The 17,746-nt window shown below is 46.6% G+C and overlaps 1 protein-coding gene across 8 annotated transcripts in view; it reads right to left on the bottom strand.

Moving 5' to 3' along the window:
• The window catches only part of CPQ (carboxypeptidase Q), a 334,290-nt gene that overhangs the window by 141,223 nt on the left and 175,321 nt on the right, over positions 1-17,746 (bottom strand). For all 8 annotated transcript variants that reach the window (XR_010598021.1, XR_508784.4, XM_065582156.1 and 5 more), the window contains exon 5: positions 13,929-14,040. Coding sequence is in view for 6 of the 8 variants with exons in the window: in XM_065582156.1 (XP_065438228.1) it covers positions 13,929-14,040 (112 nt within the window). In the remaining 2 variants the exon portion in view is untranslated. The remainder of the gene's footprint in view (positions 1-13,928; positions 14,041-17,746) is intronic.

The following is a 17,746-nucleotide window of genomic DNA, read 5'->3' as shown; positions in this document are numbered from 1 at the left end:
CTAAGCCAATTGCTGAAACTGTGCTATTTCTCATTGTACACATGGTCTCTCACATGTATATATATTGCACCCATCAGTGAAGTTTGTGTGGGTCACACAGCCAGTGAATGCATGCAAGCTTTATACACAGGGATCCTAGTTTTCCATGATAAAACCCCCCAAATTCTCTGATTTTAAAAATAAATAAATAAATAAAACACACATAAAAATCCATGTTTTCCACGATTAAAATGAAACGCTGAACTTTAACTCCATAGCCACACTATATATAAGTATCAGTTGAACACATTTTATTGATATATTCGCAATTTTTAAGCAAGTTCAAAGCCAACCAGTGCCGTCAATCATTATAATAAAATAAAATTAATAGAACTGCAATTTGTATTTGTCTACCTTCAAACATAATTTACAGCCTTGCTACATAGAGTACAGAACAGCACATTACCATCAATGTGAAATTAGTCCTTGCCAAACTCACTGGCACAGTCTTTAGGGGTGATTTTTAAAGTTTTGGGCACCTTTTCATAAAAAACGGTTACTCACCTTCGAGATGTGTTGCTCATATCCATTCCAATTAGGTGTGCGCGCGCCGCGGGCACGATCGTCAGAGAAATTTTCTACCCTAGCAACACCTGGTGGGTCAGCTGTGGAACCCCCTGGAGTGGCGTCTTCATGGCGCTGGATATATATCCCAGCCGACCCAGCGCCCCCTCAGTTCCTTCTTGCCGGCTACTCCGACAGAGGGGAAGGGGGGTGGGTTTGGAATGAATATGAGCAACACATCTCGAAGAACAACAGTTACAAAGGTGAGTAACTGTTTTTTCTTCTTCGAGTGCTTGCTCATATCGATTCCAATTAGGTGACTACCAAGCCTTACCTAGGCGGTGGGGTCGAAGAGAGACATCGCTGTGTGTAAAACAGCTGATCCGAATGCAGAGTCATCTCTGGACTGCTGTACTAGCGCATAGTGAGCAGTGAAGGTGTGTACCGATGACCAAACCGCTGCTCTACAAATATCCTGGATCGGGACATGAGCCAGGAAGGCAGTCGAGGAGGCTTGGGCCCTCGTGGAGTGGGCGGTGAGGCGCGGTGTAGGGACACCGGCCAGGTTGTAGCAGGCACGAATGCAGGACGTAATCCAAGAGGAGAGAAGTTGTGAGGAGACCGGTAAGCCTTTCATCCGATCGGCCACTGCAACGAAGAGTTGTGTCGACTTCCTAAACGGCTTTGTACGCTCAATATAGAAAGCCAGGGCTCTGCGTATGTCCAAGGAGTGCATACGCTGGTCTTGACGGGTAGCGTGCGCCTTAGGATGGAAGACCGGAAGAAATATATCCTGGTTCACATGAAAAGGTGAAACTACCTTGGGAAGAACGGCAGGGTGGGGGCGAAGCTGCACCTTGTCTTTATGGAAAACTGTATATGGAGGCTCAGATGTAAGGGCCCTGATTTCAGAAACACGCCGTGCTGAAGTGATGGCTACAAGGAAGACTGTCTTCCAAGATAGGTACATGAGTGAGCAGGTAGCCAACGGCTCGAACGGGGGCCCTGTGAGCTTGGAGAGAACCAGGTTAAGATCCCACGCCAGAACGGGTTGGCGTTGCTGTGGGTACAGTCGCTCTAAGCCCTTAAGGAATCTGACGACCATTGGGTTAGAGAAGACCGAGGAAGCAGGTCCTCCTGGGTGGAACGCCAATATATCGGCCAGGTGAACCCTGATTGAAGATATCGCCAAGCCCTGCTGTTTCAGGGATAGGAGATATTCGAGCACAAGGGGGGTAGATGCCTGCAAGGGGGTCGTGGCTCGCTGCTCGCACCAACAGGAGAAACACTTCCATTTGGCTAAGTAGGTGGTCCGTGTAGAGGGCTTTCTACTTCCCAGCAGAATCTGTTGCACAGGATGCGAGCATTGCAGCTCTGTCTGATTCAGCCATGGAGCATCCACGCCGTGAGGTGGAGCGACTGCAGGTCGGGGTGACAGAGTCGGCCGTGGTCCTGAGAGATCAGATCTGGGCACGGGGGAAGCGTGATCAGTATTTGAACCGATCGCTCCAGAAGCGTGGTGTACCAGTGCTGTCTTGGCCAAGCTGGAGCGATTAGAATCACACGTGCCTGGTCTCTGCGTAGCTTGAGCAGTACCCTGAGCAGTACCCTGTGGACCAGTGGGAATGGAGGAAAAGCGTTGAACAGCTGGTCCTTCCACGTTAGAAGGAAAGCGTCTGACAGGGAGTCCGGAGATCGCCCTTGTAGGGAGCAGAACGCGTGGCACTTCCTGTTGGCTCGAGATGCGAACAGGTCGACCTGGGGAAATCCCCACCTCTGGAAGACAGAATAGATGATGTCTGGATGAATCGACCACTCGTGCATCTGGAAAGACCTGCTGAGACGGTCCGCTAGTGTGTTCTGGACTCCAGGGAGTCGATGCCGGGAGATGTATCGAGTGGACAATGCAGAACTCCCACAGGTGGATAGCCTCTAGGCATAGGAGAGACGATCAGGCTCCTCCTTGCTTGTTGATGTAGAACAAGGCCGTGGTGTTGTCGGTGAGGACTGACACGCAACGGCCATGTAGGAGACCGAGAAATGCCTGACAGGCTAGGCGCACCGCCATCAGCTCTCGAACATTGATGTGCAGAGCTAGTTGGGATGCGGTCCACAGGCCCTGGGTATGGTGCTCCCCGAGGTGAGCACCCAACCTAGAGATGAAGCGTCGGTGACCAGGTGCAGGGAGGGTTGTGGGGTGTGAAACCGCCTCATCCGGGGAAGATGAGGAGGATGCCTCCGGGGGCAAGGGGTCTAAAGGGGGGTCCTGTTCTAAGGGTCCCTGAAGCGGAGGATCCCCTGCCCCGGGGTCCATGGCCTGAGGTGGTGTAGGCACGGGAGCCTCCATGCCCCCTGGGGGAGGGGCGGGAGATGGTGGCCTCTGGGACTCTGGGTTCAGAGCGTGCCAAGTGAGAGGCTGATGGTGGAGCCCCTTGCGCCTGGTGATACGCCCACGGGGTCCAGAAAGACCAATGCGTAAGGTCCTGCGCAGGGTCCTCTGTCCCCTCCTGCCAGTGACCCAAGGATATGCTGATCGTGAAGCCCCGTCGGAGGCGCGAGACGCTGATCTCTAAGGCCAAGGCGGTGCCGAACGCGGCTGAATGGGCTCGGTGGGATACGGTGCCGATCGGTGCCGGTCCGTAGGCGAGCGGTCCTTGCGCGGTGCTGGTGAGCGGTACCGTGATCGGGATCGGTACTGCTGGCCATGTCGGTGCCGAGACCCCGATCTGGACCGAGACGAGGACGACTGCCTGTAGACGTGGTACCGGGAGCGGCCCCTCGAACTGGAGCGGTGCTCGTACCGGTGCCGAGAACTACGTCGTGACTCTGATCGGTACCGATCATCCTGACGGTGCCGAGACGTAGATTGGTGTCGTGAAGAGTACCTAGGCCGCGAGTACGACCGGTGCCGGGGTGAAAGTTGGCACCGGGACTGCGAGCGGCGTCGGGACCTGCTCCGAGACCTGGAGCGGTGCCGCGAGTCCACGCTCGGAGACAGCGGGCGTACCAGGGCAGGCTTGCCCCTGGATTGCACTGTGTGAGGAGCGGGCGGTGCCGCGGGTTGAGATGGCGCTGGCTCCGTGAGCGCAATAAGGTCTTTTGCCGTCACAAAGGTCTCCGGAGTCGACGGGAGACAGGGCTCCACCACTGATCGAGGTGGTCAGCCAGTCCACACCGGACTCAACGGCCCCGGTGCCGGAGTCAACGGTGTAGCCGATATCTGCGACTTCCGGCGCTCTAAAGTCAGACGCGGCTCTACCACTGGTACCGGGGGAGCCGGCGTCTGCAGGACAGCAGTCCCCTACGTCTTGCGGGATTTCTTATGCCCTGGAGACAGGGAACGGCGCCGGGGCCCTTGTGGTGGCTGCAGTGCCGAAGGAGGCCGGTGCCATGAGGCCTTATCCGCATCTGCTCGCGGTGTAGTACCGGTCAGTGCCGCAGGGGCGCTGCGCACCGAGGCGCTCGGTGCCGGAACTTGGCGCGTCGAGGGAGGATCTGGGCTAAGTGCCGCCTCCATGAGGAGCTGCCTAACCCTAAAGTCCCGCTCCTTTTTGGTCCTCGGTCTGAAAGCCTTACCGATCTTTCACTTATCTGTCTGGTGGGACTCTCCTAGACACTTCAGACACGAGTCGTGCGGATCTCCCGTTGGCATAGGCTTAGCACAGGACGCGCACGGCTTAAAGCCAGGAGCCTTGGGCATGAACCCGGCTATGCGCCGGGGGGAAAAGGGGGAGAAGAAGCCCCCTTAACCCCCGCTAACTATTTAACAATGAACAGGAATAACTATCTAAAGACTATACAACAACTATAACTACAACTATCTACAAGAATTGACAGGATAAGCTAGGGAGAGTGGAGAACAGCTATGCCGCGCTCCACAGTTCCAACGACTGTCAGGGGCGGTAAGAAGGAACTGAGGGGGCGCTGGGTCGGCTGGGGTATATATCCAGCGCCATGAAGGTGCCACTCCAGGGGGCTCCACAGCCGACCCACCGGGTGTTCCTAGGGTAGAAAATTTCTCAGACGATCGTGCATGCGGCGCGCGCACACCTAATTGGAATCGATATGAGCAAGCACTCGAAGAAGAACTTTAATTACTCACGTCTGGAGGCTGAAGTGAAATTTGAGATGCATTAAAACACAAACCCCTATAGGCTGTTGAGTAACCTCTATACGCCGGAAGCACTTAGCCTCTCTGTGCCTCAGCTCCCCATCTGTGAAATGGGGATAACAGCACTGCTCTTCTGCACAGGATGCTGTGAGGATAAATACATTGAAGGTTGTGAGGCACTCAGATACTGTGGTGATGGGGGCCATAAAAATACCTAACAGATAGACGTTATTATTTCATGGGCGCCCATTAAGAGGTGCAGAGATACCTGGTTTACTTAGCAAATACTTTCAGAAAGTATATACAGTTCAAAGCTGCTTCAAGGATATGACAAACAGCACTTAACCTCATACTTAGAGCTCACTCAACTATTTTGTTACGAAGCTAGCCCCTCTTTTAAATTTAGGAAATCGTTCACAAACCGATACAATTTTCTTTCAATATTTGTGTGAGGCCAGTGGATTCACAACTACTTTACACTGATCCTTTGGCCATTCCCTAAGCATTTTTTTAAATCTTACCCCCAGGAATTTGGTAACTCAACTTTTTCAGTTTTACCAGTCCTTCCACCTTCCCTAAAAAAAGCAAACAAAAAATAAAAAGACCTACCTGGAGCTAACAAGCAAATCAGCCAAACACATACACACAATGAACAGCAGAGAATTTCTTTATAAATACAGACCCTTCCTGTAGGTAGCACATATAATTAGTGACAACAGCAAATGCAAGACCACAACTGTATCATGGCTAGTGTGACAAAGTTCCTCCTCTGTCTTGGTGGGTCCTGCGCTTATTGGCGGATTTTCTTGCCTCAGAGATTCACCATGTGGATTGGGGAACAGCCCAGAGACCTTCCCCTCTGGAAGAACCCACAGTCCAGGTCAATTGGCAGGTTTGGGGGGAACCTGGTCCCGCCCTCTACTCCGGGTTCCAGCCCAGGGCCCTGTGGACTGCAGCTGTCTATTGTGCCTCCTGTAACAGCTGCATGACAGCTACAACTCCCTGGGCTACTTCCCCATGGCCTCCTCCAAACACCTTCCTTATTCTCACCACAGGACCTTCCTCCTGGTGTCTGATAACGCTTGTGCTCCTCAGTCCTCCAGCAGCACACCCTCTCACTCTCAGCTCCTTGCACCTCTTGCTCCCAGCTCCTCACACACACCCCACAAACTGAAGTGAGCTCCTTTTTAAAACCCAGGTGCCCTGATTAGCCTGCCTTAATTGATTCTAGCAGCTTCTTCTTAATTGGCCCCAGGTGTCCTAATTAGCCTGCCTACCTTAACTGGTTCTAGCAGGTTCTTGATTACTCTAGTGCAGCCCCTGCTCTGGTCACTCAGGGAACAGAAAATTACTCATCCAGTGACCAGTATATTTGCCCTCTACCAGACTCCTGTACCCCACTGGTCTGGGTCTGTCACACTAGGTACAGTTAGATCAATGGAAAAGTCTACATGGTGGTTATTATGCAAACAACTTTGTAATAGAGTAAATGAAAGTGCCTCATTTTAACAGAATCAACAGCGTGTAACAGCTCCATTATATCATCTAAAATTCATAACCCAAAATGCTCACCTCCCTTTAAAACAGTCTCACTTTGCCATTGGTATTGGAAAGCTAGTTTTTATATTCATACATATGATAATTTACCAAAACCAACAAAGCAATGCTGAGATATAGCTTTCTCTATCTAGAGAGAGAACCGAGACAGCACATTAAGAGACCCACAGTAAGCAATAGAACTTATGCATGTGCTCACAGACAAGTCAAGTTATGCAGTGATTTTATGTCCTCTCTCGACTAGACCAAGATCACAAACTCATTTCATTGGGATCCAAGCTGGATATGAAGGCAGGTCTTTACAGTTCAAAACGCAGTGTTTGAACTCACTGTTCTATAGCTAGCCCCAAATTTAAACCATATTCTGTGTGTTTCATTCTAAACAAAACTCAGCTTGGTTCACTAATTTATTTGTCACATAATTTATGCATATAGAATTTTGCTGTCATTTATTGTGGAATATTCTGTTCTGTGCATCTGAATTTGTAAATCTTGCATTAACAAACCATCATGGGAAGATCAAATGCACACTGTGTTGGTGTAACAAGAACTTATGTAACGGCAAACCAGAATAGAGGTCACCAGCAAAGACTCTAATAATTCCCAGCTGAGAAAAATAGGACTTTGCCACAGGTTTTACAGTAAACATATAGGCCACCCAACCTACTACCCGAGGAAATCAAATATTTCAACAAGGAGTAAGCAATACATTTCATTCTTGCATTAAAGGAAACCCACTGAACAAAAGTTATACGACATCACTAAGAACTTGCCCTTAGCAGATACAAAACAGTACACTCTGAAGGACAAAGTCAGCAAATAAGAAACTTTTTTTGGGGGGGGGGGGGGACTATACGTGATTTTTCAAGAATCATACAAAAGAAGACAAAAAACAATTTGAAAGCAACTAAGAATTCCCCCATAGAAAAACTGAAAATGATTTTACCCTTCCTTCTCCCCAAAAAACAAAATCGAAAACAAAAAAATCCCAAAAGCCACAAGCTAAATTACTTTTAGTCACAGACTTTACTTTATTTAAATCTACTTATTCTGCGGCCAGGAAAACAAGAGAGAAGAGTTTCAAATAAGCAAAATGAAAGATGCATTTATTTATTTATAGAAGTGTCTGGCACTTGTCATCGTTGTAGTATCTGAGTGGCTACTAGCATAACAGAACACTTAACATCCTTCTCCCCCATAAAGAGCTCAGCATGGAGTGATGAGCTTTTCAAATATACATACTCTTGTAATTAGAACTGTGGAACATTAAAAGCCTCACAGGCAAGGCTGGAGGTTAAACTGAGCCATAGTTGAGGATCATGGGGGCTGGTTTTATTTTTAAACAAACATTTAGATGATTTGGAACTATCACCTACTTTGTGTGTGTACCATTGAGCATAGAAATAGGAAGCTGTGAAGACAACTGTGGCCAGTTACTCACAAATAATGGGTCATTTGTTCACTGCACTGTTTAAAAATTACTTAAAGCTCCACTATATAGAAAGTGTACAGAATCTGATGGGTTAGAGCCCCAGATAAGTAAAGCACTTAAGCATACGCTTAACTTGGGACTTAGACACCTAAATAAAAATGGTAGAAGATGCTTAAGTTCTCTGCTGAATTGGGGCCAAAATGCAGAAGTGTTTTACACAAGCTAGTTTTCACAGTTGTGATGCTAAAGACCTTTTATGGGCTAACTTTGAGGGAATCCTAAAGTACCATCCTTTTGATAGTGAGGCACATACATAAAACTAAGCAACACTTTCTGAATATGAAAACAAACACATTTCCAACAGTTCTGAGACTGAACCTGATTGAAGTAGTGCAAGGGCATTTCAGCAAAGGGGGGTTTGTTTTGTTTTAAAGCATCTTGAATTGTGGAACTACAGACCCCATTTTGGAGTCACTTTTTCGGATGAGTACCCATGGGCACGGCTACTTTAATAATTTCCTTTTCTTTGCACTCAGAACTTCTGTTGTAGCAGAATGTCACAGTTTTCAAAGCACAGAAACACCATCTTTTTAAAATGAAAGCTCTATAGGGTTACAAGGTGAGCGAGATAATATCTTTTATTGGACCAATTTCTGCTGCTACGGAGACAAGCTTTCGAGCTACACAGAGCCCTGCCTGAGGTTTGGGAAAGGTGCTTAAGAAAGTCAGGCTATGTCTACACTGCGCAGCTTACAGTGGCACAGCTGTGCTGCTAAAGCCTTGCTGCTGTAAGATATACAGTGTAGCTGCTCTTTGCTGAGCTCTCTCCTGCTGAAAAAATAAAACCACCCCCAGGAGGACAGCTATACAGTCCCTGAAATCCAACCATCGGACAGCGATCAAACCAGCAAACAAAGGGGGCGCCATTATAGTCCTCAACCACGATGATGGCATAAATGAGGCCAACCAACAAGTCTCCAACACCACCTACTATAAAGAACTCAAAGAAGACCCCACACCACAATTTACCCAGGAATTTAAGGTTATCACCAAATCCTTCCCCAAACAATTCCAGGAGAAACTCTACTACCTTCTCCCCCATGAGCCCACCCCAGGGACCTTCTACATACTTCCCAAGATACACAGACAAGGGAACTCAAGCAGACCTATTATATCGGGCCACAATATTCTTACTGAAGGAATACTGGGACTCACAGAAACCATTCTGTGATGGGATGTACTCCCCACACTAGTCCTGATAGGCCTAAATTAGGCCAGGTGGGCCCAATCACCCAATTAGGCAGCAAATGAGGAAGACTGAGGCTGAGTGGAGAGCCTTGATTACAAAGAAGCCCACCTGTCAGGGAACAGATGGGGCTTCTACAAAGTCTGGGAGCTGATAACTGATGGGGCAGCAGAGAAGTAGGCTCCAGTCACTCCCTGGGGGAAAGGGAGACGTGTTTGGAAACTACAGAATGTAAGAACCCAGGGACTACAACCCAGATCTGCAGAGCCTGGGATGTCTGACATTCATGCAGTGCCACTGGAAGGCCATGCAGAAGGACAGTCAGGGAGCACTAAAAAGCGACAAAGCGTCCTGTGGCACCTTATAGACTAACAGACATATTGGAGCATAAGCTTTCGTGGGTGAATACCCACTTCATCAGATGCATGTAGTGGAAATTTCCAGAGGCAGGTATAAATATGTAGGCAAGAATCAGTCTAGAGATAACGACGTTAGTTCAATCAGGGAGGATGAGGCCCTCTTCTAGCACCTGAGGTGTGAACACCAAGGGAGAAGAAACTGCTTTTGTAGTTGGCTAGCCATTCACAGTCTTTGTTTAATCCTGAGCTGATGGTGTCAAATTTACAAATAAACTGAAGCTCAGCAGTTTCTCTTTGAAGTCTGGTCCTGAAGTTTTTTTGCTGCAGGATGGCTACCTTTAAATCTGCTATTGTGTGTCCAGGGAGACTGAAGTGTTCTCCTACAGGTTTGTATATTGCCATTCCTAATATCTGACTTGTGTCCATTTATCCTTTTACGTAGGGACTGTCCAGTTTGGCCGATGCACATAGCAGAGGGACATTGCTGGCACATGATGGCGTATATTACATTGGTGGACATGAATGAACAGGTGAATGAACCGGTGATGTTGTGGCTGATCTGGTTAGGTCCTGTGATGGTGTCGCTGGTGTAGATATGTGGGCAGAGTTGGCATCGAGGTTTGTTGCATGGATTGGTTTCTGAGTTAGAGTTACTATGGTGCGCTGTGTGGCTGCTGGTGAGAATATGCTTAAGATTGGCGGGTTGTCTGTGGGCGAGGATTGGCCTGCCTCCCAAGGCCTGTGAAAGCGAGGGATCGTTGTCCAGGATGGGTTGTAGATCACTGATGATGCATTGGGGAGATTTTAGTTGAGGACTGTAGGTGATTCCCAGTGGAGTTCTGTTGGTTTCTTTCTTGGGCTTGTCTTGCAGCAGGAGGCTTCTGGGTACACGTCTGGCTCTGTTGATCTGTTTCCTTATTTCCCCGTGCCGGTATCGTAGTTTTGAGAATGCTTGGTGAAGATCTTGTAGGTGTTGGTCTCTGTCTGAAGGGTTGGAGCAAATGCGGTTGTACCTCAGCGCTTGGCTGTAGACGATGGATCGTGTGGTGTGTCCGGGATGGAAGCTGGAGACACGAAGGTAGGCATAGTGGTCGGTGGGTTTTCGGTATAGGGTGGTGTTAACGTGACCATCACTTATTTGTACCGTGGTGTCTAAGAAGTGGATCTCCCGTGTAGATTGGTCCAGGCTGAGGTTGATGGTGGGGTGGAAGCTGTTGAAATCATAGTGGAATTCTTCCAGTGTCTCCTTCCCATGGGTCCAGATGATGAAGATGTCATCAGTGTAGCGTAGGTAAAGAAGGGGCGCGAGTGGATGAGAGCTGAGAAAGCGTTGTTCCAGGTCAGCCATAAAAATGTTGGCATATTGTGGGGCCATGCGGGTGCCCATAGCAGTGCTGCTGGTCTGGAGGTATATATTGTCACCAAATTTGAAATAATTGTGCATGAGGATAAAGTCACAGAGCTCAGCAACCAGTTGTGCTGTGTCATCATCAGGGATACTGTTCCTGACAGCATATATTCCATCTGTGTGTGGGATGTTTGTGTAGACAGCCTCCAGATCCAGGGAGTACTGTGGAGAGTAGGCACTGCAGGAAGTACCGCCCACAAGACCCAGAGTGACAGTACCCTGCGGCCCTCTGATTGGTCAAGTGCCCTTACTTAACCCCAGGGGTTACCCCAAGAAGTTGTCTGGGTAACCACACAGACCTTGGCTTGCTGCAGTGCCAGACTTTGCCTTGTCTTCTGATCTCCGGTCTCTCCCTTCAGCCTGACTTCAACCCAGACTCCTGCCTCCCAATTCTAGCCCGGTATTGTCTCTGATCTCCAGTCTCTGACTCCAGCCTGACTCTGACCCTGATTCCTGCCTTTCAATTCTAAGTTTGTACTGCCTCTGATCTCTAGTCTTTGACCCTGTCCTGACTCTGACGCTCACTCTTGTTAATGGCACCTGGCCTTGCAATTCCTCCAACTTCTGTCCGACAACTCCCATCCCTGGTAGGCAGACCTCAGCCCAGCTGTGACTGCTAAATCAGACCACGTTCACCTCAGTCCCTTACACAGAAGCAGGTAGTCTATAGTTACTCCCTGGGAGGAAGGAGTTTGAAGGCTGGTAAACCCAGAGTAGGGAGGAAGTTAGACATGTAGGAAAGGCTCAGGGAAAGTGGCAGCAAGGTCCAGGAGGGAACAGACCTTGGCTGCTGCTTAGAGGGTCCCTGAGCTGGAACCCAGAGTAGACAGTGGGTCCAGGTTCCTGCACCTGCCACTGGTGGCACCAGCTGGGCAGGAAATTGGAAGACTGCCTGAATCTGTTCTTAAGAGACTTTTATACCCCAGAAGGGGAAACCTATGAGTGACCGGACCAGAGGGGCAAGTCACAAAGAGGCAGCAGTGGTTCCTGGAGCGAAAGAGGGGCTGCAGACAGAGAGAGAGGCAGAGAGATGGGGTGCAACCGCAGGAAGGAGCGTCACTAATCCCCAGAACAGCTAAGAGGAGGCTCCATCCTAATAGTGAGTTGAGAACCCCACGTCACACATCCTCAAACCAGTCACCACACAAAGGGCTAGCTTCCTCCAGGACACAACTGACTTCCTCCACAAATTCTGCAACATAAACAACCTCCCTCAGAACACCATCCTATCCTCGCCACCATGGATGTCACTTCTCTATGCAGCAACATCCCTCACAATGACAGCATCGCTGCCTGCCTCAAATATTTAAAAGACAATGGACAACCCTCAGATATCCAGCCCACAAATCACCAAACTCGTCCATTTCATCCTCACTCTCAACAACTGTACACTCAACAACAAACACTTTTGTACTAGGATGGCTCCCAAATATGCCAACCTCTTCGTGGGCCACCTTGTAGAAGAATTTCTGGACAAATGCACCACAAAACCAATGATATACCTGCGATATGTCAATGATATTTTCATCCTCCGGACAGATGACAAAATCCTTCAGAGATTTCCACGAAAATTTTAATCACCACCACTTGTCCATTAAACTCTCTCTGGAACATACCCATGCTAGTGTCAAATCATGGTCTTAATAAAGACACTGGATTTATGGCTTATTACAACAGTCTGTAACCACTCGCTCCCCTCTTTGTCCTATGACTACAGAGGTGTTAACACTTCACCTTGAATGGTCCCTTAGAATATGTGCGAACTACTTATGCTAAACTATCTGTTTGATCTTGCATTTAGCTGATACTAAGGCTTTGCCTATGCTACAGAGTATTGTCGAGGCAAGTTAAGCAGACAATCAAAAACTGACATAATTACATCGCTTGCACATGTTCACACAACGCTCCTTCTGTTGGCGGAGCATGTCAACAGTTGGTACTCTAGCATCGACAGAGAGCAGTGCACTGTGGGTAGCTTCTTTATGTTCGCATGGCACTGATGCATGTCCCGTTCATAGCCCTTATCCAACAAGCAAGAGAAAGCTGACTGTAGGTACCGAAGTTCTTATGGCTGGAGCAGAGCTGGGACTGCACAGCCTCTTCTCCCCACAGCGCCAGCAGATCCAACAACTCAGGTGTGCTCCAAATGGGAGAGCGTTTGCTGTGTGGAGCCGCCACAGTCAGCTGGGAAGATGCGATGTGAGCTGTCCATGCTGTGCAAACAGGAAGTGGAATTTCAAAAATTCCTGGGCCTTTAAGTGGGGAAGGGGGGGCATGCCAATGCCTGCATACCTGACTGTGGGGCAGTGGAGTTCAAACTGCTGACCAGAGTGGTCAGGATGAGCATTGTGGGACACCTCATGGAGGCCAATTATAGTGACATCATCAAGCACGGTGTCTACACAGACACTTTGTCGATATAACTTTGCCGCAAAAAGCTCTATGCTTCTCGTTTTATTTTGTCGGCAAAGCAGGAGAGTTTTGTTGGCAGAAGGAGCATTGCAGTGTGTTCACCTCCACTGTTTTGTCGATGAAAGCTGAATTTTGTCAACAAAACTGTATAGTGTAGACAATGCCTAAGTACCTTTCCCAGACCTGAGGAAGAGCTCTGTGTAGCTCAAGAGCTTGTCTCTCTGACCAACAGAAGTTGGTCCAATAAAAGATATTACTTCACCCACCTTGTCTCTCTAATATCCTGGGATTGACACAGCTACAACAACACTGTAAAGCACTATACGTTTCTCTCTGGGGGACTGTCAATAGTTCCTTCTCCATTTTTTACTGCTTTCCCAAAGCTTAGTGTCCAGGACAATCACAGCCAGACCCCATGAATGTTGTTCCTTCACTTTACCAGCGACGGGACTGTAGGTTTTACTGTTCAAAATGTATCCCTCCCCCCCACTTAAATGGTGCATACACAATTAGAAAATTGTATTCTAATTATTTGAGCTGTCAAGCCAACAATATACAGCCCATAGAGTGTCCTTATTCTAACATACATTTATTTACAAACTTTCATTACATTTTGGCGATGGCAATGAATGTTCAAAGCACTCTTTATGCACTCTTTTTTTTGTTTTGGGAAGGTGACTAATTTGTTCAGTTTTCTGAAGAAGGTGGCATAAGAGGGAAATCTTTAGGAATATTTTTCTGGATGGTGAATATTTGTGCTCAGAATGGTGGAACTGATGACTATCTTCAGTTTAAAAAAAATTACACCGAGAGTCTTGGAAGTCTTACACATTAGAACATTTCTTTAAATAAATATTTACCAAGATCCTTAATAAGAGATAATGCTTCCCAGGATATAAATGCTCCACCACCATCATCCATGGCTCCTTGCCCAACATCCCAGCTGTCCAGATGTCCGCTGACCAGTACAATCTAAAAATGCAATTAGAAAAGGACATTTATATGAAAATATCAAACTAGAAAAGTCATACAAAGTGCTTCTACCTATTGTTCTACAATTATTCATGGGGTAGATATGCCCCATGTTGTCTATAAGTACCGGTAAATATTTGTCAATATTATTCAGTTCTTTCTGATCCTCATAACTAAAGTATTTAATTCTAATATACTGTGGCTGTGAATGTCTTAGGTTGGCTACACACTGCAGATGAAATCTACCCTACACAAAACCTAAGCAACTGCTTTGACCAGGAGACAATTGCTTTCAAATATTTCAACTGAAAAAGGTATCCATCGACATATTTAGAGACAGGGTACGCAATACATGTGGTGACACTGACCATCAAAAACAGTCTCGAGAGTCTCTGGTATGCAGACTTCATGAACTAATACTGTAGCTAGACTGACATAGATTCATTACTGTCCATTGGATCAGTGATCTGCAAACTCAGAAGATTTTAGAGAAGAGATGTAAGGGCTCTGAAGGAGATGTTAACTGTCTAGAATGTCAAAAATTGTCTGCACCACAACTTTAAAATGGCCATAGGATTTTAACCAGCAATTGGTTTTGGAAAGATAAATATTTACTCCTGGGAAATATAACTTCCGGCTGAAGTGAATTGAGGGCAAGTTTAAAAACATATTGAAAACTGAGTTTATAATAGATGTAATGCCTTAACTTCAGCAGTGAAAGAACGCCTCACTAACACTGGATGATGTTCCCTGGCAACAATCTCTACACAAGAGTCTGACAGGGAATTACTTCTCATTCCTGTGAAATAACACATATAGCAACAGCAGGAAACTTTGAATCAGACAATGGTGTAATCCCTCATGGGATTACGGAATCCAATCAAAAAGCATCTCTCCCAGCTTCAGAACATTACACTGAAACAGACTAAGGTTCAAATGGATTGAGAAAGTCAGAGTATTTCATGGAAGAACTTTTACTTATATTAATACCAAGAATAATTAAGTAAATGCAACCAGTGTACATCTACGAAATTTTACAGTATACAACTGGCTTTTAACTAACCCACTTCTACAGTAACCATTGTTATGGATAGTCCCTCTAGGAATGATCTCTGCATTGTTCAATGGTTATACACATACACACACATTTATTTTGATTTGTAAAATATATTGTAAAAGGTGACCAAAGCTCTAGGCACTTTTTACATAAGTTACAAAAAATTTATAGCAACTCAAGCTACAAGCCAACCTCCACTGAGAGCCCCTCTAAACAAACAACCCCCAGGACTCTCACAAAAACTCTATGCCCATCCTGATATATGCCAATCCTGATATATGAGTAAGGGTTACAGATGGAAACAGTTCTGCAGGGAGTTCCCTTTTAAAATAATATAGCGGTCATTTGAAGCGTCCTAGGAATCTGTGGATGCATTTGTGGACTAAGATAGTTCAGGCTATCAAGGATGTATGCTAAATGAATTTGTCACATGGCTTTCCAATTTGTCTCATAGCTGTCACCTCCACAGATGTGCTACATACTTTGTAGATGTACATACATATAAAGATTTTTTAAATTTGTACCAAATTTCCATATATAACTGTCTGCTGGTGCAGATAGAACATAAACATGATACAATGATATAAGTAATTTATTCAGTTTCACTAACAGAGAAACCACAAACATCTGTGTAAAATAGCACTGGGCTACATGCGCCAATTCTATAAAGATATTTTTAGGATTAGATAGATTTCCATGCAACATGACAGTCTGAGCTTTGGCTTCTCTGCAGTTTCACCATGAAGAAACTGCCTTTCTATCACAGAATCTTTATAAAGAGCAGTAGGGAAAGAGAAATGAAACACAGGAAACGTTATTCTATTTTCTTGTAGGCCAGCAGTGTTGACTGATACCAGATGCCTATCAGTCATATAATGAATTCCTATAAATCAGGCTGCACTTAATATGAAAGCTAGGCAGAATCGCTATCTACCCATACATCTATCAGAGCACGCTCCTTTTCCACGTCTGAGTGCCTTATGTCACTACAAAACAATTCTCCATGCCATATTTTCTCAGATCTACAAGAGTCATTATGCAAAAATTGTACGCAAGCAAAATGTCAACATCTCCAGTAGGAAGACAAGGTAGAAGCTTCCATTACGTGAGCCACTTTCAGACTCTTCTCAAGAAACCCTCTCTTGACACTAATACTCTTCCCAATTACCATCTTGTCTCAAATATTTCATTTTTGAGCAAGGTGTCTCCAACAAATGTGGTGAAGGGACTCTGCTGTTACCTGGAGTCATTATTATAGGCAGCGCGGGTAACTATGCCTAAAGTTAATGTTGCTCAATCACTTGGCATGAAATTTTCCATGCCTTGTGTCTGCTTCAGGGTGCTTTTTTTTTTTTTTTTTTAATTTCAGCTAAAAGTGCTCAGCAGTTTCTTAGAATGAGGTGAGGGGAAAATATATTGTTTTGCCCATATTGAAATATTCTTACCGTTTAATTAAAAAGCTCTAGAGCCTCCGTGCTTTGGAACAGAGGCTTGACATTAGGCAGGGGAGGGAGAGTGGCCTGATATCAGGAATGTGCCCTTTGCTGCCCCCATGAAAACTTCAGTTGACACATGCTCAGTAGAGACTTGTTAGAGTTGGAAAGCTAAATTTTCCAAAGATTCCATCTGCACTGAGCATGCTCCAGTATGGAGCTGCAGGACTTTTCTTGCAATGGCTGGCATGGCACCCTGACTAAAATGCAGTGGGTTGACTAGATGAGGAGCCAAAGGTGGAGGTGGGGCAGGAAGGACATGGGCAGACAGGTCTGTAACTAAGTTCCCTTTAAGCTGTGCGGCTACCCAGCAGTCTATCAAGTGCCACGCACTTCAGGTGCCCTCCCCACACTGCCATACTGCTCCTTCCCTCTCCCTGGCCAGCTGCTCCTGGGAGCCTCCTGCTTGCTGTGCAGAGTGGAGGGGGAGGGGAGTGCTGATGTCTGGGTGCCTCCCTATCCCCACCCATCCTCTGCCCTTGTACCCCATCTCTGCAGAGCAGGTAAGGGGGACATCAGGAGTGGGATGGAGGGAGCTTGCTGGCTGCTGCTGCTTGTCTGAACAAGCAGGCTTCAGACTGGTGAGTGCCAATCTACTTAAAAGGGCAGCATACTTAAAGGGGTGTCTCTCTCCCCCTCGCTCACACACATACGTTTATCATTTAGCTAGTTATAGAGGTATAAAAGAAAGAATCAAAATCACTGTCTACCCGTGTAAGGGCCTTCTCTCACTGTGACAGTCTGAGGCCCTGTTCTTAGGCTAAGGCCTTTGGCTAAGCAGCAGAGGCAGCCATCAGCTGGGAAGCGTTTGGTCACATCCTCCCATTCCAAACTAGTCACATTGAAATAAGGCCATCGGGGGCTGTTAGAAAGGTGATCCGATCTATCACGTCCAGAGAAAGGGAAGAGCCTAGAAGATGTAAAAGGAAATTTAGTTTGATAGTTTTCTGTTTGGTAAGAACTGATTTATCAATAGACACAGCTGGGAAACCCTTATGTCTTTATAGAGGTAGTTGTGAAATCCTCACTTCTGTATTGTTTTGTCATTATAGTTCCCACTTTGCTATTGTTTATTTGCATGGTCTCTGTCTGATTCTGTGATTGTTTCTGTCTGCTGTAGAATTAATTTTGCTGGGTGTAAACTAATTAAGGTGGT

Source organism: Chrysemys picta, chromosome 2 (assembly GCF_011386835.1).
Source record: "Chrysemys picta bellii isolate R12L10 chromosome 2, ASM1138683v2, whole genome shotgun sequence".
NCBI classification, from domain to species: domain Eukaryota; kingdom Metazoa; phylum Chordata; order Testudines; family Emydidae; genus Chrysemys; species Chrysemys picta.
The sequence above is the reverse complement of the archived record's forward strand: the minus strand, read 5'-3'. Positions and strand labels throughout refer to the sequence as shown.